Raw genomic sequence first — 27,600 nt, 5'->3', positions numbered from 1 at the left:
GCGAAGTCAAGTGGAATGCCAAGTCAAGTGAGCCTTAGGAAGCATCACTATGAGCAAAGCTAGTGGAGGTGATGGAATTCCAGTTGAGCTATTTCAAATCCTAAAAGATGATGCTGTGAAAGTGCTGCACTCAATATGCCAGCAAATTTGGAAAACTCAGCAGTGGCCACAGGACTGGAAAAGATCAGTTTTCATTCCAATCCCAAAGAAAGGCAATGCAAAGAATGTTCAAACTACTGCACAATTGCACTCATCTCACACGCTAGTAAAGTAATGCTCAAAATCCTCTAAGCCAGCCTTTAACAGTATGTGAACCGAGAACTTCCAGATGTTCAAGGTGGATTGAGATCTCAGAGGAACCAGAGATCAAATTGCCAACATCTGTTGGATCAAAGAAAAAGCAAGAGAATTCCAGAAAAACATCTACTTTTGCTTCATTGACTACGCTAAAGCCTTTGTGTGGGTCACAGCAAACTTTGGGAAATTCTTAAAGAGATGGGAATACCAGACCACCTTACTTGCCTCCTGAGAAATCTGTCTGGAGGTCCAGAAGCCACAGTTAGAACCAGACATGGAACAATGGACTGGTTCCAAATAGGGAAAGGAATGTGTCAAGGCTGTATATTGTCATCTTGCTTGTTTAACTTCTATGCAGAGTACATTATGCAAAATGCCAGACTGGATGAAGCACAAGCTGGAATCAAGATTGCTGGGAGAAATATCAGTAACCTCAGATACGCAGATGACACCACCCTTACGGCAGAAAGTGAAGAAGAACTAAAGAGCCTCTTGATGAAAGTGAAAGAGGAGAATGAAAAAGCTGGCTTAAAGCTCAACATTCAAAAAACCAAGATCATGGCATGTGGTCCCATCACTTCATGGCAAGTAGATGGGGAAACAATGGAAACAGTGACAGACTTTAGTTTCTTGGGCTCCAAAATCACTGAAGATGGTGACTGCAGCCATGAAACTCAAAGACGCTCGTTCCTTGGAAGAAAAGCTATGACCAACCTACACAGCATATTAAAAAGCAGAGCCATTACTCTGCCAACAAAGGTCCATCTAGTCAACGCTATGGCTTTTCCGGTAGTCATGTATGGATGTGAGAGTTGGACTATAACGAAAACTGAGCACCGAAGAATTGATGCTTTTGAACTGTGGTGTTGGAGAAGACTCTTGAGAGTCCCTTGGACTGCAAGGAGATCCAACCAGTCCATCCTAAAGGAAATCAGTCCTGAATAACCATTGGAAGGACTGATGTTGAAGCTGAAACTCCAATACTTTGGCCACCTGATGTGCAGAATTTACTCATTTGAAAAGACCCTGATGCTGGGAAAGATTGAAGGCAGGAGAAGGGAATGACAGAAGATGAGATGGTTGGATGGCATCACTGACTCAATGGACATGAGTTTGAGCAAGCTCCAGGAGTTGGAAATGGACAGGGAAGCCTGCCGTGCTGCAGTCCATGGGGTCGCAGAGTTGAAAATGACTGAGTGACTGAACTGAACTGAATTATAGCACTGGATTCCTGGGAGTGGGTTGCAGGGAACATGAACAGAGAAGGTAAAGATAGTGACTTTTCACTTGACTTTACACGGAATTTTCTAGTTAGACGGAATAGCTTGTGCAAAGTAAGGGGATAATAAAAGCAACTGATTGTTTTTTCAGGGAATTTCAGATATTACCTTGAGAGGAGAATGGCGGCTTGGAAAAAGAAATGCCCAAATCGTAAAGTCAGACCAATAGGGACAGGCATTTTTGAGTTTTAATGGAAGGGAATGATGAAATGTGTATTCTACGAAGACCACCCATCATGGAAGGTAGATTAGAGGTTACAAGACTAAAAGGCAGGAGACCAGTTAGCAAAGTATATGCCATAATCTAGGCATCAGTCTAGAATGTGCACCTGTTTTCCAGTGATTTGATTAAGAAAAAGACCAACAACATTTAGAGTGGAATATGTGGACAGCATATTCCATATAGACGACTTTAGATACTTGAAAGGAGCTTCCTGGGAGGAAGTTGCAAGGTTTTCTCTTTGGTAAGACCCAGTGCTGCCAGCGTTCTCTTTACTGATTGAGGGAAATCTATGGGTTTTGCTACTAGCAGGTAGAAGGGTTTAAGTTGGATCTAAATTCTTATTCAAATGAATGGTGTTTTGCTCAAGATTTTTGGAAACGAAGAACAGAAATGTCAAAGGTAAATAAAATAGGATGATATAAGGACTCATATGAAATGATTAAAGGGTGGGCTCTCAGGGAGATGCCATTGTGAAAACTGTCACTGGGTCGAGCTTTGCAGACATCAAACCTGGAAGAGATTCTGGATTCAAGATAGTCCTGTAGACCGTATTGGCAGAGAGTTGGTGGATCTTCGTTCAGCACTGTATCCCCAGCATCTAGAACAGTGCTTGATGCATAGAAGGCCCTAGTAATTACCTTAGTGAATAAATAAAAGGAAGGCAGAACAAATCTTCACTGTAGAGCTTGATCAAAATGGAGAAGTCAGCCAGGTGAAATACTGCCGCCTGGCTGCAAGAAGGTGACTGCTGCTAGTCATGAGAGCAGCTGTTTATTAAGTGCCAGCTATGCTGTAGTTTTGTGGAAGAGCTTTACATATATTCCTTGGTGTGTTCAGCCTTGTGAAGGGGTGATAGTACCCGCCTTTTTACTGGAGTTAATTTAAACCCACAGATTATGACTTGCCCAAGTTCCTGCAAAATGCTAAATTGGAGATCTGAAATTTAACTGAAGTTTGCTTGACTAAAGGTTGTGCTGGTAACTAATACCCTATGTACTGAAAAGGTAAACAGAAGTAAGCCCACACTAAAAGACTGTTATAAAGTATTTTTGGTATTTCAATAAAGAATATTTTTAATGTACCTGGTCTGAAATGTCAGGAACCATTTTTCTTCTGACTTTACTGTCCAGGGCTAGGAAAATCTTACATGGCCAAGTTCCTCCAAAGAGTTTTTAAAGTATGGATTGGCCACTGATTCTGTTTGTCCAACTAAAACAGCAAAACTTACAGACTGTTTTACAGGGTATAAGATAGACGACCAGCTGTCTCCTAGGTGGCTATAGTTTGTAGCTTTCAAATAACTACAGTTAAGAATAAGTGACTCAATACATTGTTGTGTCTGTGTATTTGTCAGTATAGATATGATCAAGGAATGTTCCTGTCATTCTTTGAAATCATCTGAGCTTAGTTTTGGCTAATTGATGCTTCTCTACCAAATTATGATAAAATGCATTGTGTCCGATTGGAGGTAATACTGACATTGACTTTTAAAAACTGACTGTTTTTTTTTTTAATAGGTATCAGTATTATCTGCAGCTGAAGAAAGATATCTTGGAAGGAAACATTCCTTGTACATTAGAACAAGCAATTCAGCTTGCAGGCTTAGCTGTTCAAGGTAAAGAATGGCAATTGATAATGTAATAGAACAATCAGATTAAAATGCATGTTAAAAACAGCAAGGAATTCTTAAAATAACTGACTATAGAAAGTAACTATTGTAGAGTAGTTTTCTGTGTTAGTGGAGTATTATTTCTGTTATCTAAGGGGCTTCCTTGTGGAGGAGAAATGGGTTTGAATTACTTGAATGAAATATGAGACTTCTGGAAGGTTAAGCATGTTATCACGTCAGCAGAGCACAGACCAACAGTAGAGAGGAAATACACACATACGCACACACACACATATGCACATAGCATTTAATACGCCATGTATTCCTCTAGTGCAGGGACTTGATCTACAGCTAGCTCATATTTTCAGAAGAAAGATCAGGCAAACAGTGGGATTGATAAGGTTACATTTGCTTATACTTCAAGCATATGTCATTGGTTTGGTTTCTTAAATAGTTGCCCTAAATTATAGAACATTGCCAATCATAATATTATTAGATAGTTTGTATTTCAAAAGTATTTTTGAGTTGTTTGTCATTTGTCATGTGTTTAATCCATATGTGTTTACATGTGTAATATACTTTGGAAAGACTTCTGATAGGACTTTATTTCAAATGATAACTGGCATTTAATCTTGGGAATTGAAATTTAATGAGAAGAATCATTAATAAAATTCCTTCAGATATTAGCAGACATGGAGATATAATATATATCCTTCCTAGGTGAAAAAAATGCCCGGTACTCATGAAGCCATATTCCTTTTCAAAGTACTTTGAATCTTCCTAACGTGTTATCTTTGGCTTTAAGAGTTAGTCTTTCATAAGCTTTTTGCTGAACTATCAGTTTCTTTTAACAATTAAAAATTTCTAAACAAATACATCTTACTGTACCATATTCAGATGATCTAATGCCATTCTCTAGGGGTAATCACTACTGTGAACGATTTGGTTTGTTCTTGACATTTTTTCTGTACATAAGTAGGCACATATGATTATAGGGTAGATTTTTGTTTTCTAATGACAAAAAAATGAGATGATTTGTGTACAATTTGTAACGTGTTTTTTTTCACTTTTTTATTAAAAGGCATTTTTTCCAAGTCCAGACACATGAATCTGTCTGGTTAAAGAGTCTGCCAGCCATGTGGGAGACCCGGGTTTGATCCCTGGGTCGGGAAGATCCCCTGGAGAAGGAAATGGCAACCCACTCCAGTATCCTTGCCTGGAGAATCCCCATGGACAGAGGAGCCTGGTGGGCTACAGTCCATAAGGTTGCAAAGAGTTGGACACTTTAAAAGGAATTTTAAAAATACATATTTTATAAACTATAAGGCAGATTTGACTTCTAAATCATAAGCACACCATCTGTATACTTCATATTGAATTTAGTTGTGTATATGTTTTGCTTCCAGTTAAACATAATTGACATGTGAATACTTGTGGTTTTATATAGCTGATTTTGGTGACTTTGATCAGTATGAATCCCAGGATTTTCTTCAGAAATTTGCCTTGCTTCCTGTGGTAAGAATTCTTTTGACATTGGACATTTTTATCAACAGTGGATTTCTATACGCTTAATAATCCCTGAAATGAATTCCATATATTAGACTTACTAGGTAGGGATAGAGTTAAAAAAAAAAAAATCAGTCCCTCCTTATAAACAACTTAAGTTGTTGCTTTCCCTGTTGTAGACTTCTAGTCCTTGTAAAAGCACAGAAACAGAAGGGCCTGTGGCCATGGTGCTGCAGCTAGAGAAATTCATTTTGTGTTTGAATGTGAGTCTAAAGAGAAGCACTCATTTCCAGCTTCTGAGGAACCAGAGTGGTTTTGATTTTAACCAAAAACTTAAAACCTCACAGAGTTATGTTGAAGTGAATATCGTTTCTCATCAGCAATTTAAAGAGTAGATGACAAAAAGACCTTGCTTTCTACTTTCTAAAGTCAATACTGGTGGAATTGACAGGGAAACTGTGTTGCAACAACTGTAGAAAGTGGTGCACTGTTCCGACTGTCTGCGCAGCCAGCCAGGGAATGCACGAAGTTTTGTTCTGTGCTGGGCTTGGAACTGGCTGTGAATGTTAACAACCTGAAATAACCCATCTGTAACTCTCTCTGGGGGCTTCTCAGGGGGCCCAGTGGTAAAGAATCCACCTGCCAAACAGGAGACGTGGGTGTGATCCCTGGGTGGGGAAGATCCCCTGGAGAAGGAAATGGCAACCCACTCCAGTACTCTTGCCTGGGAAATCCCACGGACAGCGGAGCCTGGCGGGCTACCTTCTATGGGGTCGAAAAGAGTCAGTCATGACTTAGCAACTAGACAACAACAACAGCAAGTTTCTCGGGGATGAATTGAGAAGGCAGGGCAAGTGTTTTGGCTTTTGAGCAGAAACCACTCAATTCTCAGAAAGGTCATGATTATGTCCCTTAGTGAAGCTCTCAGATATTGACACCAGCCCTAGTTTTGCCTGCTGGGGACAAGAGTCAGTAACAGTAGCACAGATCCCTCCTAAGAAATTTGAGTGATTTGTTTCCGTACTTACTGTTGTGTGTTTTTCCGAGGAGTGGCTACAAGATGAAAAAGTGTTGGAAGAAGCAACCCAAAAAGTGGCCTTACTGCATCAGAAATACAGGTAACGCTGAGAAGTGGAAACAGTTTCGGACTCGGGCCTGTTTGAGTTTGAACCGTGCGTTGACAGCATCAAATGTGGACCTTTACTGCTGCTGCCACACCTACTGCTGGTTACCAGGAACCCACCTGGGCAGAGCTCTCACCGCCTGCCAAGCGCTCTTCTGAGCACGTCCCCATATTAACCCATCTATTATTCATATTGTATCACTGATGAAACTGAGAACGTTGAAAGCGGCCAGTCCCTGAAGGCCGCCCGTTCTTCCTCCCACATACTGAAGGTTTTGGCAGTGGCCTGGCTCTGTGTAGGTTAATGCGGGTGTGGCGGGTGTGATGTCTGGGGTCTGCCCCCCGATCCTCGCCGCCCACCTCTGGAAGCCATCTAGCTGTCCTCTAGACAAGCTGTGCTGAGAGCCGTGGGCTCGTTGCTCTGTCCCCTGCTTCTGGGCAGATCCTGGTCTCTGACAGTGAAGCTGCATGTGCTGCCTGAAAGTCCTGTCCTCGGGAACGCTAGGTTTTATGTTAACCCAAGTACCACTCAGTTCCAAGTACTTTATGTATCATTAAATTCTTAATAACCACTCTTCAAGGTAAATGTTATTATCTCCTTACAGATTGGGAAAATCAAGTTCACAAAGACTATAAATAACTTGCCCAAAGTTACATGTGGTAGAGGTGGGATGTGAACCCAGGTCTGTCTAATTATAACCTATTGTTCACCCCTTCCTATTAAAAATAACCTTTTGCCTTTAGTCTCTCCCCACTCAAATCCAGACAGTAACTCACAAAAGATTAATACTCCTAAAATAGCTCTTTCAACTTGTCCCCCCTCGTCTCCTCAAGAGTTGATGAATCTCTTCTTGCTTTCTGCCAGCCTGAGCTCATCGCCCCTGGGATTGAAGGCGTCTCACAAGTTGGTTCAATCCTGCCATTCCAGCTCTATCTTCTGCTGTCCAAATGAACCTGTTTTTTTCAGCATAATTAATCCTTCGGGCACACCTTGCTCTATCTTTTGTTACTTTCATTCACTCATCTGTGCATCTCCTTAAAGGATAATTCAGTGCTGCTGTTCTGTCTGAGGCAGAGTGCTCAGTGCTGTGGCACAGAGATGAACAGAACCGTGACTGACCGAGTCTTAGGGGCAGGCAGTCAGCCCAGTGGGATAGCAGTTAATAATTCTCATCGTGAGTGCAGGGGAGAGGCGTGCACAGGTGGTGGGTCGGCATGGAGCAGGGCAATCCCAGAAGGTGACCAAGGGGGAGCGGTGTGCAGGTTGAGTCTTGATGGGTGTCAGGGATTGGCCAGGTGCACAAGTGGGTGATTGTTAGATCAGGAAGCACGATTAGCAGGTGCAAAGGCTCAGAGGCATGGGGAAGCGTGGTATATTCAAAGATACACTGAGGCTGGGGTGGTTACGGTGGGGGTAACTTGTGGGTGTGCGGAGCAGCAGAAGGTGAGGCTGGAGAGGAGGTGTCCATGCAGTGGGTGCCTTCTCCGCCCACACTGCCTGCCCGCCTACCTGCCCACCCTTGTCACGCTGTCTCTGAAGCTAGAAAGGATCTCCAGCTTCTAACACTTACTTGCCCCACGCACCGTGTGGCATTTAGCACACTGTGCTTAGTATTGTCTGACACTTTGGTGGTTTGGAGAGAATTCTGGCTTTCACTGAAGGTTTCTCGGGAGGTTGTTTTACTTCCTGCACTTCCCCGTCCCTGCCCAAAGGCCAGGGGTTGGACCTCACATAACTAACCCTCGCATCCAGCACAGTGCCAGCACAGTGCCGTTGCATGTAGTTGATTTTCAGGAAATAATGATGCATTGATGTAACTAATCACAGATGCTTAGAAACTTGAAATGTTTCTAACGTTTTATGCCCGATTGAGAGGTAGTTTTTCGCAAACAAGCTTTTCTGACAATTTTTTTAGTTTGTGAACAATCTGTCTGACAGATCTCTCTCGGGTTGCAGGGGCCTCACAGCTCCTGACGCTGAAATGCTCTACATGCAGGAGGTAGAGAGAATGGATGGCTATGGGGAAGAGAGCTACCCCGCCAAGGTGAGTGAGGCCCGAAGACGGGGGTCTCCAAAGGGCACCTGAGTCATTCCAGCAGGTTAGCAGGGAAGGCCAGGGACGCTGCGCCGCTCGAAGGCCCAAGATGTGCAGACGTTTGGAAATGTGACAGCTGAGGTCCTCGTAGCCAAAGTTTTCTCACGAGACAGATATTCCTGTTCTGTCGTTTGTTCATGGAATTACTCTTGAAATAGAATTCCTTAAGGAGCCCAACTGTATTTTCATATGTGTTAAAAGGTGCAACATTTATACCTTGCAGACTTCCCCCCTCAGTGGAGCTCTCCCAAGCCTCTTCCATGTGGGACACAAGAGTGGGCATAGGCGGGGCCCTGGGGCCCCCGTGTCTCTGCTGCCTCCAGCGTTTCCTTGTCCACTTTCTCCTCCTAGGACAGCCAAGGCAGCGACATAGCCATCGGAGCGTGTCTCGAGGGCATCTTTGTGAAACACAAGAGTGGGCGGCCTCCTGTGGTGTTCAGGTATTTTTGTTCCTGTGCACTTCCTGTGGCTCCTGTGGGTGATTGTGTTTTAGCCCCTGTGCTAATTGTATTGCTCACAAGTAAGTGTCTCCCAAGGCCTCACTAGGAAATGGAAATACGCCCTTCTTAAAATAAAATTGCACCTGACCGCAATAGTTATAAGATACTTACTTCAAAACTAAATTGCAGAAAACAGTGTTTATAATGGTGGCCTACTTAGGAAATATTAAAAGCGTGTGACCCTTTTCTTACCGTATGGAGGCCATTCTTTGTCTTGGTGTGTGAATTTTACTTTTCTTCCTTTTTTTTATTCTATGTAAAAATATGAGTATTTATTTCAGGGTTTAGATCCCAATTGATTTCAGAAACAAAATCTGATTTCTCTCCTCTGTAGCTGAGGCTTCCGTGTTAGGATAATTTTCTGGAGGCTGAAGGGCTCTGTGCCCTTAGAAACACGTTTCATCAGGTTCAGAATAAAGTCCCCGATGCCCACTGTCCCCCAGCCTTAGGGGAGAGAAACAAAATTCACCCCCGTGGGGCTGAACAAATGCACACACGCTAATGTAAATGAGCGGTGCATTCTCCATTTGAGCGCTGGTTTCCCGGGCTGTTTCTCATGGGAAATCTAGGCTTTCCCTGATTCCTGTTTGTACCAAAATTCCTAAAATACCAACATCTAAATTACTTTTTGTAATGTAGATTTTTCTTCTCTCGGTTATAAAAAGAGTGCTACTCTTCATTTGTGGAACTCTTAGAATGTAACCTGGTCAGCAGGACAGGGAGGACAGATAGCAGTGTGCTCAGAGTGGCTGGCTTGCAGCAGTGAGGTTTCAGGTGCTGGCAGTTCCCTTTTCAGTGTTGTGTCCCTTCACTTCCTTTGCTTTCCTGCCTTTGGGGGCCTGAATTCTCCCTGGTGATTTTGACCATGGAGCATGTACTCGGCCTGGGGAACAGATCCCCGCTCCTGGACTGTCTGCCCTGGCTCAGCTGGCTCCCGAGGGCAGTTGCTCTCAGGTCCCCAGGCTCCTCATCGTCTCCCCTGCACACTCAGTTGCAGGGCAGGGGGCAGAAATGGATCTGAACATGGGAGACATCCCCACGGGCTTCCTTTATCTCACTGGATGGGAAATTCTAAAATGCCTTCTTCAGTATGACACGTATAATCTTCAGGTTTAGCAATTAGAGACCTCCCTGGCGGTCCACTTGTCAAGACTGTGCTTCCAATGCGTGGGGCTTGGGTTTGATCCCTGGTCGGGGAACTAAGATCCCACATGCTCCGTACGCAGCGCATCCAGACAATTAAAAAGCAAAAGCAACTAAGTACCAAATTATTGTGAATGGATTTGATTTATTTCAATAAATTTAAATCTAATAAGATGGAGAAGGATAAAGGGGTAAATTTTTTTCTTCCAGACCTATTTTTCCCTTTGTAAAAATTATATAGTGTGTAATAAAATAAAATATTAATATATAAAACCTTAACATGGTAAAACACAGTTTGAAAGTTCAGAATTGGAGTTTGAATCCTGATGGACACCCCCAGAATAGTTCACTCTTTGGATTCCAGCATCTGAACTTTCTGTTTGCCCTGCTTCACCAGCTTTTTAGAGCATCTCTGCTCTGCCTCTGTGTCTTATTTTGCCCTGTGTACCAGCACGTAATAGTGCTTGTTTGCTTCTGAGTTCTCCACCCACCCCACCCCCCACCTGAGCCCCTTTGAGGGCAGCACCCTTACCCATCTTCATACCCCAGGACCGAACACAAGATACCCGGTGTTGTCACAGTGAGTGCCCTCTAAAGCGTTTGTTGAATGAACAAAGGAGCATTGGCAGCTGAGAGTGGGATATTTGATCAAATTAGTCCAGCAAATGAGGATGAGTAGAGTTTACATTTTTATGTATTTATTTTGGCCTAGCCGTGCAGCATCTGGGGTCTTAGTTTCCTGACCGGGGATCAAACCCTTGCCCCCTGCATTGGAAGCGTGGGGTCTCAACCACTGGACCCCCAGAGTTCACATTTTTGGATACTCTGCCTCTGTTTTAGTATACATGCATTACTCTTTGTACCTCGCTGTTGTCACTTCAATTACAAAATGCATGCTAGCTGATTAAAGCCCTGTTTTCTTCCTAAAATGATAACAAATAATAGGTTATACATGAAGCTCAAAAAGGAAAAAAAATCATATAATCTATCTTTTAGTAAAAACCTGAGTACTCATCCGGCCATTTTCTGCTTGTTCTCCAGGTGGCATGATATTGCTAACATGTCCCACAATAAGTCCTTTTTTGCATTAGAGCTGGCAAATAAAGAGGACACCATCCAGTTTCAAACTGTGAGTAAACGTTAGGAATCTGCATGGACTGTTTTTCCTAAAAGTTAACATTTCTGTGTGTATGTTTGGGGGAGTAGCTTTAAAATGATAGTTTTTCATAGTTTATAAAACACAAAATTTTATCCTTTATAACATTTTGCATAATGGCACTTAGCAAAGTTGCTCAGTAAATACTCTTGAATGAATTGAGTCTTTGGATAAATACTCTCTGATTATGATGACCTTTAAATTACATACATAGGCTCAGCTGTAAAGAATCTGCCTGCAGTGCAGTATACAGGGTTCGATCCCTGGGTTGGAACCATCCCTGGAGGAAGGCAAAGCAACCCACTCCAGGATTCTTGCCTGGAGAATCCCATGGATAGAGGAGCCTGGTGGGCTACAGTCCATGGGGTTGCACAGAGTCGGACACGACTGAAGCAACTAAGCATGCGCGAGCACAAGTAGGCAAGAAAGGAAACACTGGTATCTTGGCTCCCGCTGATAAGTGAACAGCTCTGTAGAAATACAGTGTCATGATTACCTATACTCTCTTGACGAAAGCCATGAGTCTCTGAGTCACTTCATTTAAAAATGTCTTTGAGTATCTATTTGTCAATAATAAAAATGTTTTGTTTAGTAACATCTTTGAATAATAATAAAAGATGACATTTTCATAATTTAAAAATTTCTAAATCATTTGGAAACTATTAATATAAGCATTGTACTATTGAGCAGCTTTTTGTTGGTCTTCATAATTTGAATCCTAATTACAACATTCATATGAGGGGTGCAGTGGTAGAAAAAGCAAGAATCACAGTGTGTTAAAGGTGACTTTGACATGTCACCCATGTCTGTCTTGTTCTCAGATAAGGTCTGTCTGTATCAAGTTGTAGATGTACTTTGCTTTACTTTGTGCATATTTTGTTTACTAGGAAGACATGGAAACAGCAAAATACGTATGGAGACTCTGTGTTGCGAGACATAAATTTTACAGACTAAATCAGTGCAGCCTGTAAGTATACCTGCCTGTGGATACTGGAAAATGATGACCTTAGAAGTTTTCATCTTGAGCTATAGGGTATCATCTATAAAGGCAAATATTTTTTAAGAAGATAACTTTTGAATGACATTTTTATAGTAATCTCTTTGCTTTTGTATGTAAAAATTTTATTTCTCAGTTATTTTTCATTTTAGCTTTGGACCAACCTCTGGTATCTACACATAGGCCTCTGAGATTTCTTTCAACTAGTAACAGAATTATTCAAATTCTTGAAAGTTAAAAGGAAAAAAAAATTTTTTTTAAATCAACACTTGAGTCATAAAAGCTCATTCAGCTATTCCAGCCATTTGAAGAATTTATACCCCTTCTTAATGTACATTTTTCCGAGCCCCCATGGGCTTACACCTTTCTGCTGGGTCATTCCTGTAAGGACACAAACATACTGTCACATTTTACCTCTTAACACATTTTCTCCGTTTCCACATCCCTGTAGCCCCGGTGCTGTGTATTTCTTCTTTTCTCTTCAAGAGTTGTATCATCTCGCTCGCTGTCTTCTTCCTTCCACCCTGTTTCCCTTAAGCCACCACGTCACTGACACCGCTTGTCAGAGGGAGGGAGACCTTCAGCCAGTGGTCATTTGAAGAGCTCTTCACTTGAGTGCTGGGCAGCACCAGACCTCTGCCCGTCCCTTCCTCCCTGCACTACGATGCTCTTCCTTGGCTGCCAGGACCCCCTTCTGCTTTTTCTCTTTCTGAGGCTGTTTTTTCTCCGTCACCTTGGCTGGTTTCACCCCCGGACCTGTTCTCGTCTACACTCACTCTCTAGGGGCTTGAGCTTGACCCAGGCTTCACAGCAGCATCTATACTGACAGCGCACCTGACTTCGTCTCTAGCCTGGCTTCCCACGAGCTCTTGACTCATGCACACGGCTGCCTCCTTGGCATCTCCCCTTGGGTGCCTCACAGGCTCGTCCAATTTGATAAAACGCCCAACGCCAGACTCGCAGTCCACTGCTCCTCTTCCTGGCCCAGAGTCTGCTTCCTCGGCTCCTACCTGTTTCTTCAGGTGGTGCCATAGCATAGTCACCAGGCCCCAGAGCTCAAACTCCTCCTGAATTCCTGCTTCTCTTTCATCCCACGTGCAGTTCGTCAGTACGCTCTGCGAACTCTGTACCTTCAAAATAGATCTAAATCGGGCCATCTTGACCACCCGTTCAGCGGAGAACGAGTGCCGGCTGCCCTGGTTCTCACCTGGAATACCGCTGTAGCTCTCTGACTGTTTTGGGCCTGCCCTGACTAGCCGACTTGCCATCATCAGCCGGAACCCTCTTGTAGTGTGAACCGGCTCCTATCACTCTTCCTAAGGCCCTGTGCTGACATTCCCTCGGACTTGGAAGCGCAAAGCCGTGTGTGCTGTGCTTGCCTGGTTCCACTGTTTCCTTTACCCTCCTTGCTCACCCCTCTCCAGGTATACTAGTATCCTTTCCGGTCTGTGAACGTGACCTCCGTCTGGCTGACCCCCTCTCCTCCCCAGTCTTCACGTACTGGCCCCTCATTGCATAGGGGTCTCCTCGGAGGTGCCCTTCGTCAGAGAAGCGGGTTTTTTTCTTTTTAGTATTTATTTATCTAGCTGGGCTGGGTGTTAGTTGTGGCATGTGGGATCTAGTTCTCACCGGGGATCGAACCCAAGGCCCCTGCATTGTAAGTGCAGAGTCTTAGCCACGGGGGCCCCAGAGAAGGCCCGGGGAGGCGGTTCTTGACCACCTCGTGCACCCGTCTCCATCTGCTGCCTGTTTCCCATTAGCCCGTCATCCTGTTTCCCCTTCATCGCACGCAGCCCCTGGATCTGGGTCTTTCCCTCCCTGTTTGTGGTCTGCATCCCCTCCCAGCAGGTTGGCCTGCGGTGGCTCTGGCTGTAGAGCCCAGACCTCGCCCTTCTTGTTAACCCCTGTATTCCCGGTGCCGAGCAAGGGCCTCGCTCCCTGGAGGCCTTGACGAATTTGCCGAGTGAACCTGGAGAAGCGAGTGTTAAGTGCCCTGCCTGGGAGGTCTGTGGTGCTGTCGGAGCCCTTAGGAGAAGGGTACCCAACCGGAAGCACAGGCTCGGGGAGGCTTCCCGGCAGAAGGCCATGTGAACCGAGAGCGGTTCCACTCCTTCCCCACCCCTGCTCTTGAAGCCGTGCCTTCTGCTCCGGCTCACTGGCTGCCGCCGGCCCTGTCGCGCCTGCTCTGGGCAGTCTCCTGAATCGATGAGCGACAGATGCAGCTCTGCTCTCCGTCATCGCTCAGGACCACGTCCGGGCTGTCCTCCCCTCCAGCCCACCTGAGCGCGGGGCCCTCCGCCTCCTCCGGGCCCAGTGCCCCACCGAGCCTCGGTCCTGGCTCCCAGGGCCCTCGGTCCCTGCCCTGCCGGTGCCTCTCGCGGCCCCCGGCCTTCGCGGGGCGCCCGTCCTCCTCTTCTCCGGCGGGCTCCTCGTCATTCCTCCAGATCCGGCCTGAGCGCTGCTGCCCGGGGCCCGTCCCGTGCTCAGAGTTCTGCTTTCTCCTGCCTTTTATCACCATGATTCAGCCAGTGCTTTCTCTCTGTCAGGTGTCATGTGGCCAGCCTTCATCTCCTCTCATCTTCACAGTGGCCCATTTGTACAGTCCTCGTGCCCGTTCGCAGGGGACGGTGTGGATATTAGTCAAGCGCAGAGTCGCGCCCCTGCCGTCCGGCTGGTAGCTGGGAGCAGGGTCAGGAGTCCAGGCCGTGGGCCCTGTCTGGGCGAGCCATCCGGCCGGCTGTCCCGACAGGGGCCTGAGGGTCTGACAGGCCCGACTGCGTCCGTCCTGACGGGGGCCTGACAGGCCTGACAGGCCTGACAGGCCCGACTGCGTCTGTCCCGACGGGGGCCTGACAGGCCCGACTGCGTCCGTCCCGATGGGGGCCTGACAGGCCCGACTGCATCCGTCCCGACGGGGGCCTGACAGGCCCGACTGCGTCCGTCCCGACGGGGGCCCGGCGTGTCCGTCCTGATGAGGGCCTGACAGGCCCGACTGCGTCCGTCCCGACGGGGGCCTGACAGGCCCGGCTGCGTCCGTCCCGTCCGCCGGGGCTGGGGGCGCAGGGCCTCCTCTTGCGAGTCTTCAGGCCCGGGGGTCCGGCGCGGCCGGGGAAGGTCTCCAAGTGACGAGCCTGAACCAGACTCGGGGAGTCTGGGTACCCCGTTCCCTCCACCGTCCTTTTATATGCGATGAGTCCTGGGGCCCTGGAAAACGCGAACCACCAGGCCCAGTGGCCCTGCCCTTCCCTGGTGGTGGACGCCGCCTCTGCCGGCTGCGGGCTCTGCGGGCTCGGGGCTCCGGGCGCCTTTGTGTGAGGAGGGCGCCCCCTCGCGTCGGGCTCAGCGGCGCCGGCGTCCCAGGCGGTCGTGTTTGGGGCTCCTCCTGACCGGCCTGTTACCCATTGTGGGTGGCAGTGCTTTTTGTGCAGACGCGTGTGTACTGCTCAAAGCAGTACCTGTCAGTCTACCAGGCCACAGCCCTTTCATAGATTTAAAGCCTTTCATAACTTTAAGAGTATTCATTATAATGAGCCATCATTCCCTCAGTTCACTCCCCCCCCCCCCGCCAGAAGTTAATGGAGAATCAGTCATTTGAAATAAACCATAAGATAGAATCTTTTTCCAGTAGGCATCCATATTGGTTGGTGGTTAATTCCTGTTTAAAGAGTTTCTCGCAAATGGCCACTTGGTAATGTCAGTCATTTGGAATAAACCATCAGATAGAATCTTTTTCCAGTAGGCATCCCTACTGGTTGGTGGTTAATAACATTTTTGAAAGAGTTTTTTGGCAAATCACCTATTGGTAATGGTTTTAAAGTTCAGAGGGAAAATAAATAATTTGTGTGTGTGTTTGTGTGTGTGGTAAATGACTCAGTCTTAGAAGGCTCATTTTTTTGGTAATACTGCTATTTATTGCCAGATATAAATAAAACCACATTTATATTAGATCCTCAGTTGCATATATTACATTTGTATAAGGAAAATGAATATTTTTAAAATGAAATAATTATATGTAAAGGGCTGTTTTCTAACATTTTGCTTTTACTTTCCGTACATGTAGTAAATCATGGAAGTCCATTTTCATGAACTATTCCTATGAAATAATTTATGATGGAAGAGACCCACTTCATTCTGTAGGAAGTGAATATAGCACTTGTTCCTCGGGTGAAGAAAATGAATTCTTTTTTCTTTTTTTGACTGTGCTTGGCCTTTGTTGGCAGCACTTGGACTTAGTTGCCCCGTGATATGTGGGATCTTAGTTCGTTCCCCAACCAGGGATTGAACTGGGGCCTCCTGTGTTGGGAGCACAGAGTCTTAGCCACTGGACCACCAGGGAAATCCTCTCTTTGCTTTTTTAATTTATAGCATGAGGATAATGTGAGTTTTATTTAACATTTCTTTAGAGTTGGAGAAGGAAATGGCACCCCACTCCAGTACTCTTGCCTGGAAAACCCCATGGACGGAGGAGCCTGGAGGCTGCAGTCCATGGGGTCGCAGAGTCGGACATGACTGAGCAACTTCACTTTCCTTTAGAGTTGGAATTAAATGAGGTAATGACAGTTTCTTAGGTCAAATGACTTCTCTCCCCTGCTCTGCCATCCCAAGCCCCAGAACCGTCATGCCACCACTGACCTGTTGAATTTACATGGGAAGAATCGGAGGGGATAGGAATCCTGAGAGGCTCTTGGTGTGTGGGAGGCTCCTTCTCTCACCCCTCTGGGGAGAGCTGGGGAAGGGGAGTTTGGTGTCCCACAGTGGCAGAAGTTTTCACGGACTTTCTCTAGAGGGGGAGGTTGAATTCCTGTAGCCAGTGGGCTGCTTGCCCAGCCTTGTCAGCATTGGCGAGTATTCCTGCAGTTTAGGTCTACTGGCAAATACAGCAGCCAGTCTGTTCTGGAGACTTCTTTGATCAAGAGATGGACTGGCCCAGCCTGAAAGGAGCGGGGGCTGTCCCCCTTCTTCTTGGCCCGCTGCAGGGTTTTTGAAGACACTGTGAGAATCCTGGAAGAAGAGAAAGCCCCTGTCCCATTAAGGAAAGTCACTGAGATCAATATTTTCTGGGTATTTCCACTAGCCAACATATTTTTTGTGCATCAAAATCTCACTCCTCTATAGCTTGAAATATACAAGAAAGAAAGCTATACAAAGTGAAAGTCAGCTCTTGGAAACTTACTGTCTTTATAGCTCAAGTGTAAATTGTAAGTGAAAGTTAGTTGCACAATCATGTCCGACTCTGTGAGTCCATGGACTGCAACCTGTCCTGCTCTTCTGTCCATGGAATTCTCCAGGCAAGAGTACTGGAGTGGGTTGCCATTTCCTTCACCAGGGGATCTTCCTGACCTGTGGATCGAACCCGGGTCTTCTGCATTACAGGCAGATTCTTTACCAACTTAGCCACTAGGGAAGCCCAAGTGAAAGTTGCTCAGTCGTGTTCGACTCTTTGTGACCCCACGGACTATACAGTCCATGGAATTCTCCAGGCCAGAACACTGGCGTAGGTAGCCATTCCCTTCTCCAGTGGGTCTTCCCAACCCAGGGATCGAACCCAGGTCTCCTGTATTGCTGGCGGATTCTTTACCAGCTGAGCCACAAGGGAAGCCCAAGAATACTGGAGTGGGTAGCCTATCCCTTCTCCAGCGGATCTTCCCGACCCAGGGATTGAGCAGGGGTCTCCTGCATTGCAGGCGGATTCTTTTCCACCTGAGCATCAGGGAAGCCCACCTTGTAAGTGCTTAGCCATAAGCCTCCATTTTAGTCCTCACTCACTAGTTCATTCACTTGTTCAGCACACATTGGGCAGCTTCCTTGTGTGCCAGGCACCAGGGCTGCCGTGGTGTGTCCTTTGCCACCATGGAGCCCATGTATCTGTTGGGGTGGGGAGAGGGGGTCGGACAGATAATCAGCTGGTAGGAGCATGTGCTCAGGAATCTGACAGACCCTCCTGGTTCTAATGCTAGTTCTGCTTTTTTGTCATGTGACCAGGAGCAGTTTACTTAATCTAAGTATCAGTTTCCTTATCTGTAAAATCAGGATAATAACCAGCCTCCTTCTTGGGGTGATGTTTGGATTCCCCGAGGTAATCGTGTATATAGCCTTTCGCACTGTTTGAGTAAGTAATATCATCTGTTTTACTTGGGCTAGCAGCCTTTTCTTATCGTGTCTTCTCCAATACACACATTCCAGTGATTTCCACCCCCCCACCAAGATCTTTAGCTGTCTCATTTTTAGAAGCACCCACCAGCATAGTAACTGGCCCCAAACACTACCAACTGTTAACCATTCTCTCTTGTGTACTAAGTTTAGCTGGTCTCCTAGAAAACTGCATTGACAAGGATATTGGCAAGAAGAAAGAGGAGGTTAGAATATTTATACCCGATGGCGAGGCTGCCTACATCAGCTTGGCAGGAGGAAGACGTCCGGGCCTGTTTTTAGCAGAAGTGGCCTCTCCAGTGCCGCCTCCATGCTGGGTGCCGCCAGCAGGCGCCAGAATAGACCCCCAGGTGGGGCTTGCCGCCTCTGCTCCTGAGCTCACATCCTTGGACTTCATGTTTAACAGCCTTTGTTTTTGTGTCTGGCTGGGCAACTCTGGACACCTTGTTGGAAGATCCTATTGATGGCCTTTTTTCTCAACTCTGCATTTTGAATTTGTAGTCCTTTAAAGGTTTGGTCAATTTAGTGAGTCTCTGAACCAAATATAAACTTCCAAGGCCAACTAGGATGGCCTAAACCTAGCCCTGACAATGGAGAATAAAGGGAAAGTGAACCTCGAGGCTACAGAATGCAGTGTCTTCAAATCCTGGATGCTAAATTGAGGAATATATTAACGTGCAGTTAAGGAGTGTTCCTGTTGGTCCCGTGGTGAAGAATCCACCCTGCCAGTGCAGAAGGGCTTGGTCTCTGTACCTGGAGGGCTGCAGTCCATGGGGGCAAAGTGTCAGACACGACTTAGCAACTAAACAACAACAGTGTGCAGTTAAGAAGCATTTTAAAAAAGAACTAACATATTGAAATAGATAGCCAGTGGAAATCTGCTCTGACTCGGGGAACTCAGACTGGGGCTCTGTGACAACCTAGAGGGGTGGGAGGTGGGAGGGAGGCTCAAGAGCGAGGGGACACGTGTATATCTGTGGCTGACCCATGTTGGTGTATGGCAGAAACCATCACAATATTGTAATTGTCCTTCAATTAAAAATAAATAAACTAAGGGGAAAAAAGGCTCTGATACACCCTTCTGACTTACTAATATAATGTTTTACCAACTGATGTATGTATTTTTGCAATCTAATGGAACTGACATCCATTTTATTTTTGTTGCGTAATAATTACTGGCAGAATGGGTGCATCTCTTGGGAAAGAGACATCTATTCTTCATCAACAATCTTAATACGTTCCAATGATAAAAAGAAGTTATTTTAAAAAGTGTTTAATCAAAAAAAGTCAAGTCATAAAAGCAGCCGCAGCTACTTGATAGCTCCTATTAGGAGTAATTTTCTTTTATCTCAAAAATCTTATAAAAAGTAGCTAATATTTAGGGTTTTAATATAAGAAATCAGTTGTTACAGTGCTGAGAATAATTTTTGGGACATGAGGCTTGAGATGGTAAATTTACTGATTAAATGGAGCTAGTGTTCACTTTGGATTGTGGATTTGGATTATGGATTTTCTAGTAATTATTCCTTAGGAGCACCATAACCAAGGATCACATTTTTGGTAATCTGTAATTCCATGTCACATAAGCTTATGGGCCAGGAATAGATGGTCACAGGTTTTTCAAAAAGTGCTTTGACAAAATTGTATCATGAACAAAGCCAAGAATCCTGTGTGTATAAGTTCCTAGATCTTATTTGCAATAAAACTGACCACACACAAGAACAACAAAAACACCTGCCTTTATCTTTAAAAGATAGATTCTGACAAAAGGAATTTTCCTTTTCTTATTTGTGACCTACGTTTGTTCAAAGATGGAGCTTGCTCTGAATAGCTTAAAATCTCAAATTATCTGATAAATGTTAGCCAGGACTCTTGACTCCTTTTCATTGCTTTTTTAAAAGTACACGTAAAACCAGAGAGAAGTTTCTTGCAAAGGAAAGTAAATGGACTTACCACCAGGCCACTGAGCCAATGTTCCTACTCTTTTGCTCTCCCTACCTTAGTTTCTTAGAGGAAATATATATTCTTATGGAGAAGGTTATGGCAGTCCACTCCAGTATTCTTGCCTGGAGAATCCCATGGATGGAGAAGCCTGGTGGGCTACAGTCCACAGGGTCACAAAGAGTCGGACACGACTGAGCAACTTACACACATATTGATAAGTTTCCCAAGTTCCCAGCTTATCTCGATCATGTGTATAGTCTGAGGCTCACAGGCTCTCCATCAAAGGCACTCCATTGCTTCTGGCCCTGAGGCTGGCAGCTGACAGTCTGTCCTGAGGACTGAGAACGGAGGTGGTCAGCACTGAGCCTGACCCACAGGAGAAGCGCATTTGCGCCAGCTCTTCCCTGGGGATGAGGCTGTGGCCCTGTAGCCTGGCGCCCTCTCCATTCTGCTGCTGATCGCTCTGGAGGGCCTGGCTGCATGGACCAGGGACAGTTCCTCCTGCCCAGCCCTCGGCTAGTCCAGGCAACCGACAGCTGCTCCGCGAGGCTCAGACCCTGGAGTGCGGCTGGGGGACCGCCTGCCTTCTCTAATTGATGATCAGATGAGTTTGTCGCTTGGGAAGATTTATCGTTTTACTTTCTTATTAGCATGTTTAGGAAGATTGTGTATATGAGCATGTGTATATGTGTTTCTCAAAGGCATGTCTTACATTTACAGGCAAACTCAGACCGTCATAGTGAACCCAATTAGGAGGAGGTCTTCTTCGAGGATGTCTCTGGTAAGAAAGAAGGAAAATTACAGTTGCCTTTTTCTGTTTGAGTGCTGTCGCCTTCCTTACTAAAATATGCTTTTAGCAGTGTTAGTTTTTAGTTTGAACCATTAAAGTATGCTGATATTTTACCAAAGAAATGGTGATTTTCTACAACTTAAGCCTAATGTTTATATATGTAACATTGATTGTGTTATATATTTTAAAATATTAGGTCCAGCCTAATACTAAAAACATTGACTATTAGCCAAGAGTAATCAGAAGTTAGTAGATATTTAAAATACTAGATGGTTTTGCTAATAAAATTAAATGTAATTAAAATTAAATATGTAGTACATACAAGTTTCTTCTAATCGATTGTTTGTGTAAGAATTCAGGAAATCTGTGTCTGTCCCTGCTTTCTTGTGCTGTCTCCTGACCTCAGAGCATAGCACTTAGCGTTGCCTTTCTGGGAAACCCTGAAAAGGATGGATACGGTAAGAGCTATAGGGTCTTGATATTTATTTCTCATACATATATTACGTCAGGCTCCTTCAAAACTTTTTCAGTGAAGAGAAAGAAGCCAGAAAAGAACTGTTTTACACATATTCCATAGACAATGTGTTTTAACCCTGTTTCCAACTTTCCGATTCTTAGCCCAAGCCGCAACCCTATGTGATGGCCGCCCCACCCCAGCTGCACTATAATGGACATTATACAGAGCCATACACCTCTTCCCTAGGTAAAGTACACCATTTCAGAAATGCCTTACAAAATGACTATCATTTGAATAAATCATGAAGGCTTGGAGGTCTTGAAGCCAGGATAGGTTTTTTGGCTGAAGTTACTACACAAATAACTTAAAAATTTAACTTCACATAATTACTGTCATGATGATAGCCAACCTGGGTTCATGAAAGAGGCTGCTGTTAGAGTCAGTTTTTTTTGGATATGGGTAGAAAACATGTAGTATCCGATTCGGATGCTCAGATTTGATGCCCGATTTGGCCACGGCACTCCTTCAGACGGGCTCCCAGGTCCTGTCAGCGTGTAGCCTATGCTTTCCAGTCCTGGAGGCCCCAGGCTTGTCCTGTTTTTTTTCCTGCCTGAGACCTTCCCACTGTAAAGGGTCATTTTCCTCTATTTATGTTTATCTTTCAAATGACGGGCACATCAAGCTATGTGAAGACAGCGCCTCTGAAGCTGTATGTCCAGCATTCATTTTACAAGCATTTTACTTTACTCTGTCCACAAGGCTCTACTATAAAGGCGGGGGAGATGGATGCAGAGAAGTAATTCCACATCTTAAGAAGCTTAGAACCTAATACAGGAGGATAACACAAGTACACAGATGACTTAGGTACAAAGAGAACAGGTGTGTTGTGACGAGAGCGAGCGCTCGCTCCCCTGTTGGGCAGTCTGAGAAAAGCTTTCTGGAAAGAGGGGTGACTTCGAAAGGCGGGGACCGGAGAGCTCCCGGGTGGGGCTGCTGCCCCTGCTTTTGTGGGGGAGGGTAGTGACTGCCCCGGCACAGACAGCAAAGCGGGTACTTGGACTCAGACCCACAGGGAGCTGTGGAGGGTGGCGTGAGGGGACCAGGAGGTGGGTGGTGACGCGTTGTGTTGGATGAGATTTTCCGTGCGGTGAGGTGGGGGGGGGGCGGGATGCTGGATTTGGCTCTGGAGTCCTGGGGTTGCACCTCGGGATGTTATTTTTACCTTCTTCACTGGCTTCTCCTTGCACGCTGCCCTCCTGTGGTTTTGTGACCCCCCCCACAAAAATCTCTCCTCTTTGCACTGTTTCCTTGCTGTTCCTCCCTTTTTCTCCATCTGCGAGCATCCTAATGTCTTTCCTCTGTCTCCAGAGTGCAGTGTGAACTATCTTCTCTTTCATTTTCTCCCCACTTCTGAGAGTGCTACTGTGTGCCCCTTTTGCTTACTGGTCCCCCTTCCCCTCCCACCTGTGCCGCTCTGCCAAGCTGCCCTCACGCAGGTCCCTGGGGCCCTGCGCACCCTCCCTCTCATCCGACCCCAGCGTTCCAGCCTCTTCAGCGCGCTGCCGCTCCCCGCTCCTGCCCCCTCGGTGTTCCCTGCCCTGCCCAGGGCCCCACTCCCTCCACAGGCATCCGGTTGATCTCCTCTCATCCCCAGTTGGGGTCTCAGCGAGGAGGACTGTCCATGTTCCCCAGCCCACCTTTGTTCCTGAGCTCCGGCCCCAGGTGCCCCCTGTCTGACAGGCTGGGGGCGGTTCGGGGGGGGTGTTCAGGAGGCCCCCAGGACCGTGGGCTGAATGGGAGCACTTGTAGCATTATCCCCTGCCACCGCTTGCTGCAGGCTGACATCCTGGGGTTGAGCTCGTCACCCTGCTCCCCAAGTCCCTTTCCCAGGTTCCCTACTCCTTTATGGTGAAGTCACCCCCTGGTTACTGGGATTCCAACTGCTTGTTTTTCTTTTCTCTTTTTTGCCTTCAGTTCCCAGACAGTTGCAAATCCTCTTGCCTCTGATTAACTTCATGGAACATCTGTTCCATATCCCCTTCTCCCTATCCCTCTGCTGCTGCCAATGCAGTCTTTTTTTTTATTTGAGACCTCTCATCAGTTACTGCATCACAGGAGCTGACATCCTCAGTCCCCACCCTCCCTGGGTCATCTGACACTCAGCGGCCAGGCTCATCCCATTACCCTGATGATCGATCCCGTGTCTCTTGCTCAGCGTCCTCTGAGATGTCCCTTCATGCTCCTGTTCCAGATCTCACCCCCCCGCCCGTTCTGTGCCCTCTCCAGCCACAGGCTCCTCCAGCCATGCCCTCTCTGCAGAGCCTCCCAGCTGCCCGCCCCGCTCTGTCATCCTTGGTGCCCTTTCCCTTCCTATTCCTGGTTGGGGTGGGCTCTGCTGCACTGTGGGGACAGATGCAAACTCCCAGCCCCCCTCTGTCACCCTAAGTGCCCTTTCCCTGCCTGTTCCTGGTTGGGGTGGGCTCTGCTGCGCTGTGGGGACAGATCAAACTCCCAGTGGCTGATGCGGGAAAGCGCACTCCTCCTCGGGTTACTCGCACCCCCTGCCCTGGCAGGAGGGCTCTGGGCCAGGGCCCCTTCCTTCTGGAAGGTTGGCCAGGGTGGCCGGGGAGGGGGCAGGGGACTGCCTCTGTACCCTCCACTCACTTTGCCTCGACTGTGACTCCACACACGGCTGTGCCTGCCCCCAGGGAGGAGGGTACCCCGAGAGCGCTCAGAGCTAGGGGGCCCGACTGCCGGTGCAACCGCACCTGCCCGCCCTCCAGGCCCCGCGTGCCGTGTCTTCTGGAGATGTCCCTCCTGGAGGTGTCCCTGACCCCATCCCTTAGCCCCAGCTGGAAGGGCCCCTTCCCGCCCCCGGCTCCTGTGACATTCGGCTCCTTCACTCGCAGCACTTCCCTCCTTCAGTTGCAACCCTTCTTCGTTAGGTTCCGGTGATTTTTGTACTTACCTTTCCCTTTCTCTTTGGATCCTAATCATTTCCCCCCCTCTCCCTCCTGTTGGTTCTTAGCAGAGTCTCCTACACGTGCAGACTTGTAACTGAATGGTTTGGGGGTGCACAGAGAAGCCTGGAGGTGGGAGGCTAGGGGGGCATGTATTACGCTGGTCTAGACGGGCGGGGGTGAGGCTGGGTGAGCGGTGACAGCTGTGAGATGAGGGGGCTCCACAGACGCAGACCTCAGGGTGCTCTCCAGACGGGAGAGCGCAGAACTGCCCCTGAGGCCCGTGTCTTCGTGGCTGTGTGTGCCGCCGTAATAGAGACCACACGTGAGACGCTGGCCTGTTGTTCCCTTGGATAAAACCATCACGAGGCTTTTGAGTCAGAAAACGAATGTTTTTTATCAATGGCAACTGTTCTCTGGTAGTCTTTCCATTGAAGTGTTAGAAATCACCCTGGATAGTTTTTCAGGTGAACCACAGGCTGAAGAAGCAGGCCTCCTTCTAGCCCCGAGCAGGCTCGGGTGCAGCCTCTGTGGACTGATGAGGCTCCTGACTCTGCTGCTGTGACCCCGGTCTTACTCAGGCGGGGCCGAGCCGAGGGCAGGTGCGGCTGTCTTTGCTGGCAGGGGTGGGGGTGGGGTTCTTCTTGGTTTCCGGCCCCTGGCGGGGTGTGCAGCTACCGGTGACACTCGTGGACCTCGAGAGGCTTAGATCTTGCTGACCTCTTGGCCCTGTTATCTTCATTCTGGAGGAATCTACACAGTCTGCCTCGAGTTTCATTTCAGGAAATGTTTATAGACAGTCAATGCTTGAATTCGCTCAGCATCAGCAGGGCCACATACCCAAGGGTATTTCTGCTTTCAGCTCCCCAGAGTTCTGGAAAGCCTGCTTTGTCTTTAGTGGAACACATGCTCTTGACTTTCAGAAGAGGGCAGTGTTTTGTGGTCTAGTTGTACTCTTAATACTGAGCGTAGATTTGGCTGTTCTTTACTGGGTATGAGGTTCTGAATCCCGCTCTTGGAGCAGGCAGAACCACCCTATTCTGGAGGTGAGGAGGCGAGGCGCCCAGAAACCGCGAGCCTAGGGTCCGGCAGTGTGAGTAGAGCCGGGTCCCTTCAGCCTGGTTTCATAAACCACAGGGTGAACGTCATCGGCCTTCAGGCCGTCTCAGTGTTTGTCTTGAGTAATTGGTCCAATTCAGTACATTCAAAAAAAATCTCATTATAAAATGCATGCTGTTTTGTCCCCCCGCCCCCCAGATAACCTCTTCGTGACCAACCAGAACGGGTTCTACTGTCACTCTCAGACCAGCCTGGATCGCGCGCAGGTCGAGCTTGGCGGGCGTGTCCGCAACGGCAGCGTGTACAGCGCGCATAGCACCAGCTCCTTGAATAGCCCGCAGCCCTACCTGCAGCCCTCGCCCGGGTCCTCGAACCCCAGCATCACGGGCAGCGACGTCCTGAGGCCGGACTACGTGCCCTCGCACCGGCACAGCGCCCTGATCCCGCCGTCCTACCGCCCGACCCCCGACTACGAGACGGTCATGAAGCAGCTGCAGCGCGGCCTGGCGCCGGCCGAGCGGCAGAGCCGCTCGCTGCGGAACCTCAGCCTGGTGTACAGCCAGCCTGAGATCCGCGAGCACATGCGCCCGGGCTCCCCACCCGCGGCCCACGGCGCCTTCAGCCTCAGCCACAGCTTCCACAGCCCGGCCCCCTACCCCTACGCCTCGGCGGCCGGGCGGCGCCCGGGGCTGGGCGCCGTGAGCGTGCCCGAGCTGACCAACGCGCAGCTGCAGGCGCGCGACTGCCCGGCGCCCAGCATCCTGAGGACGCAGGTGTACCGCCCGCCGCCCCCCTACCCACACCCGCGGCCGGCCAACAGCACCCCGGACCTGTCCCGCCAGCCGCCCATCAGCAGCAGCAACCCCGACCTCATCACGCGGCGCGTGCACCACTCGGTGCAGACCTTCCAGGAGGACAGCTCGCCCGTGGCGCACTCCCTGCAGGAGGTGAGCGAGCCACTGACGGCTGCCCGGCGCGCGCGGCTGCAGAAGCGCAACAGCGTCGAGCTGGCTGGTCTGGCACACGGCCTCGAGGGTCTGCGGCTGCAGGAGAGGGCCGCGCCGGCCCCGGCGGTGGGGGAGCGGGCGCTGCGGGAGGAGGACAGCGCGGCCGGGCCGCGGGGCAGCCTGCGAGGCGGGCATGGGAAGTCCCTGTCCGACGCCACCGTGCTGATCCACAGCAGCGACGAGGATGAGGACGAGGACCCCGAGGAGGGGCCCGCACCGCCGCCCGGCCCCCGGGGCGGCCGCCCCCCAGATGCCCCCCGCGCCGCGCCCCCGGCCCCCGGGCCTCTGCACATCCTGGAGCCCCAGGCCCTGGGCACGGCGCCCGGGGAGGGCCCGCGGGCCCGGCGGGACGGGCTGCTGTCGCCGTCCGCGTCCGAGTCGGACCTCACCACGTCGGGGAGGTACCGCGCCCGGAGGGACTCCCTGCAGAAGAGGCCGGCGTCCGATCTCCTCTCCGCGAAGAAGAACGCGGTGGAAGGGCTTCCGCCGCTGGGGGTGAGCCGAGAGCCATGCGGGGTGGGCGCGGGGGCCTCACGCTACAGCGCAGTGCCCGCTGCAAACCTGACCTTCTCTGCACCGTCTGCCCTTTGTCCATCTTGTCTTTGACTTACGTTACTTCTGATGGCTTTCAGCTGTTTCTTTTGAACTTTCAAACAGCCTCGCAGCCCAGAAGACACACACGTTTTACCCAATTTTTGCTTTATTTTGGAACACTTTGAGTGTGATTATCTATGGGAATGATGGGGATTGATTAGAATCTTGGTAATATTGCTAGAGATAATGGCTTAGATGGAGGGAAAGGTGAACGTAGGACGTTCTGTGGAATGGAATAGAAACAGTGAATGGGTAGTTCCCAGAACGTGGTGCGAGGGAAGAGGAAGTGAGGATTTCCTGACTTGGGCCAAGACTGCCTCCTGAGCCCCCAGTAAGAACAGCCTGTGGTGATGCAGGCCCAGGGCTGCTGTGGGGTCTGAGGGAAGCTCCCCTGAGTGTCCTTAGTGGGTTCTGTGTGGGTGCAGCTTCAACTGCTGCGCTGTGACCTCTGGGGACTGGACGGTGATTCTGGGCTGCTTCGCCAAGACCGAAAACCTGAGCACCCCAGATGTCTTTAAAAGAGAGGCCGAGTGAGCTGAGAGCCCGAGGAAGGTCCCTTGTAGAAAATGCAGCTCCTTCATTCTTGGTGTGATAAATCACGCTGATTTAAGCAGTTTGTTATCTACTTGAGGCAAACTAGAGAAGAGCATAACGTCATCTCTAGCTGGTGAATGCCGTTCCGAGGGCATTCACTGTGTGTGCAGCAGGC

General features: G+C 48.4%; 1 protein-coding gene across 18 annotated transcripts in view; it reads left to right on the top strand.

The window, feature by feature from the left end:
- The window catches only part of PTPN21 (protein tyrosine phosphatase non-receptor type 21), a 77,055-nt gene that overhangs the window by 37,456 nt on the left and 11,999 nt on the right, over window positions 1-27,600 (top strand). For 10 of the 18 annotated variants that reach the window (XM_081510335.1, XM_081510349.1, XM_081510348.1 and 7 more), the window contains 10 exons: window positions 3,318-3,415; window positions 4,857-4,924; window positions 5,963-6,033; window positions 7,996-8,083; window positions 8,486-8,574; window positions 10,819-10,906; window positions 11,821-11,900; window positions 20,745-20,805; window positions 21,433-21,517; window positions 25,489-26,792. In XM_081510335.1, the coding sequence (XP_081366461.1) occupies window positions 3,318-3,415; window positions 4,857-4,924; window positions 5,963-6,033; window positions 7,996-8,083; window positions 8,486-8,574; window positions 10,819-10,906; window positions 11,821-11,900; window positions 20,745-20,805; window positions 21,433-21,517; window positions 25,489-26,792 (2,032 nt within the window). The remainder of the gene's footprint in view (window positions 1-3,317; window positions 3,416-4,856; window positions 4,925-5,962; window positions 6,034-7,995; window positions 8,084-8,485; window positions 8,575-10,818; window positions 10,907-11,820; window positions 11,901-20,744; window positions 20,806-21,432; window positions 21,518-25,488; window positions 26,793-27,600) is intronic. The other 8 variants (XM_081510340.1, XM_081510339.1, XM_081510352.1 and 5 more) reach the window with 3 other exon arrangements.

This window comes from Giraffa tippelskirchi, chromosome 7 (assembly GCF_054371585.1).
Source record: "Giraffa tippelskirchi isolate mGirTip1 chromosome 7, T2T-mGirTip1v1.2.pri, whole genome shotgun sequence".
Classification (NCBI taxonomy): domain Eukaryota; kingdom Metazoa; phylum Chordata; class Mammalia; order Artiodactyla; family Giraffidae; genus Giraffa; species Giraffa tippelskirchi.
Note: the sequence above shows the minus strand (reverse complement) of the source record. Positions and strands in the feature narration are given on the sequence as shown.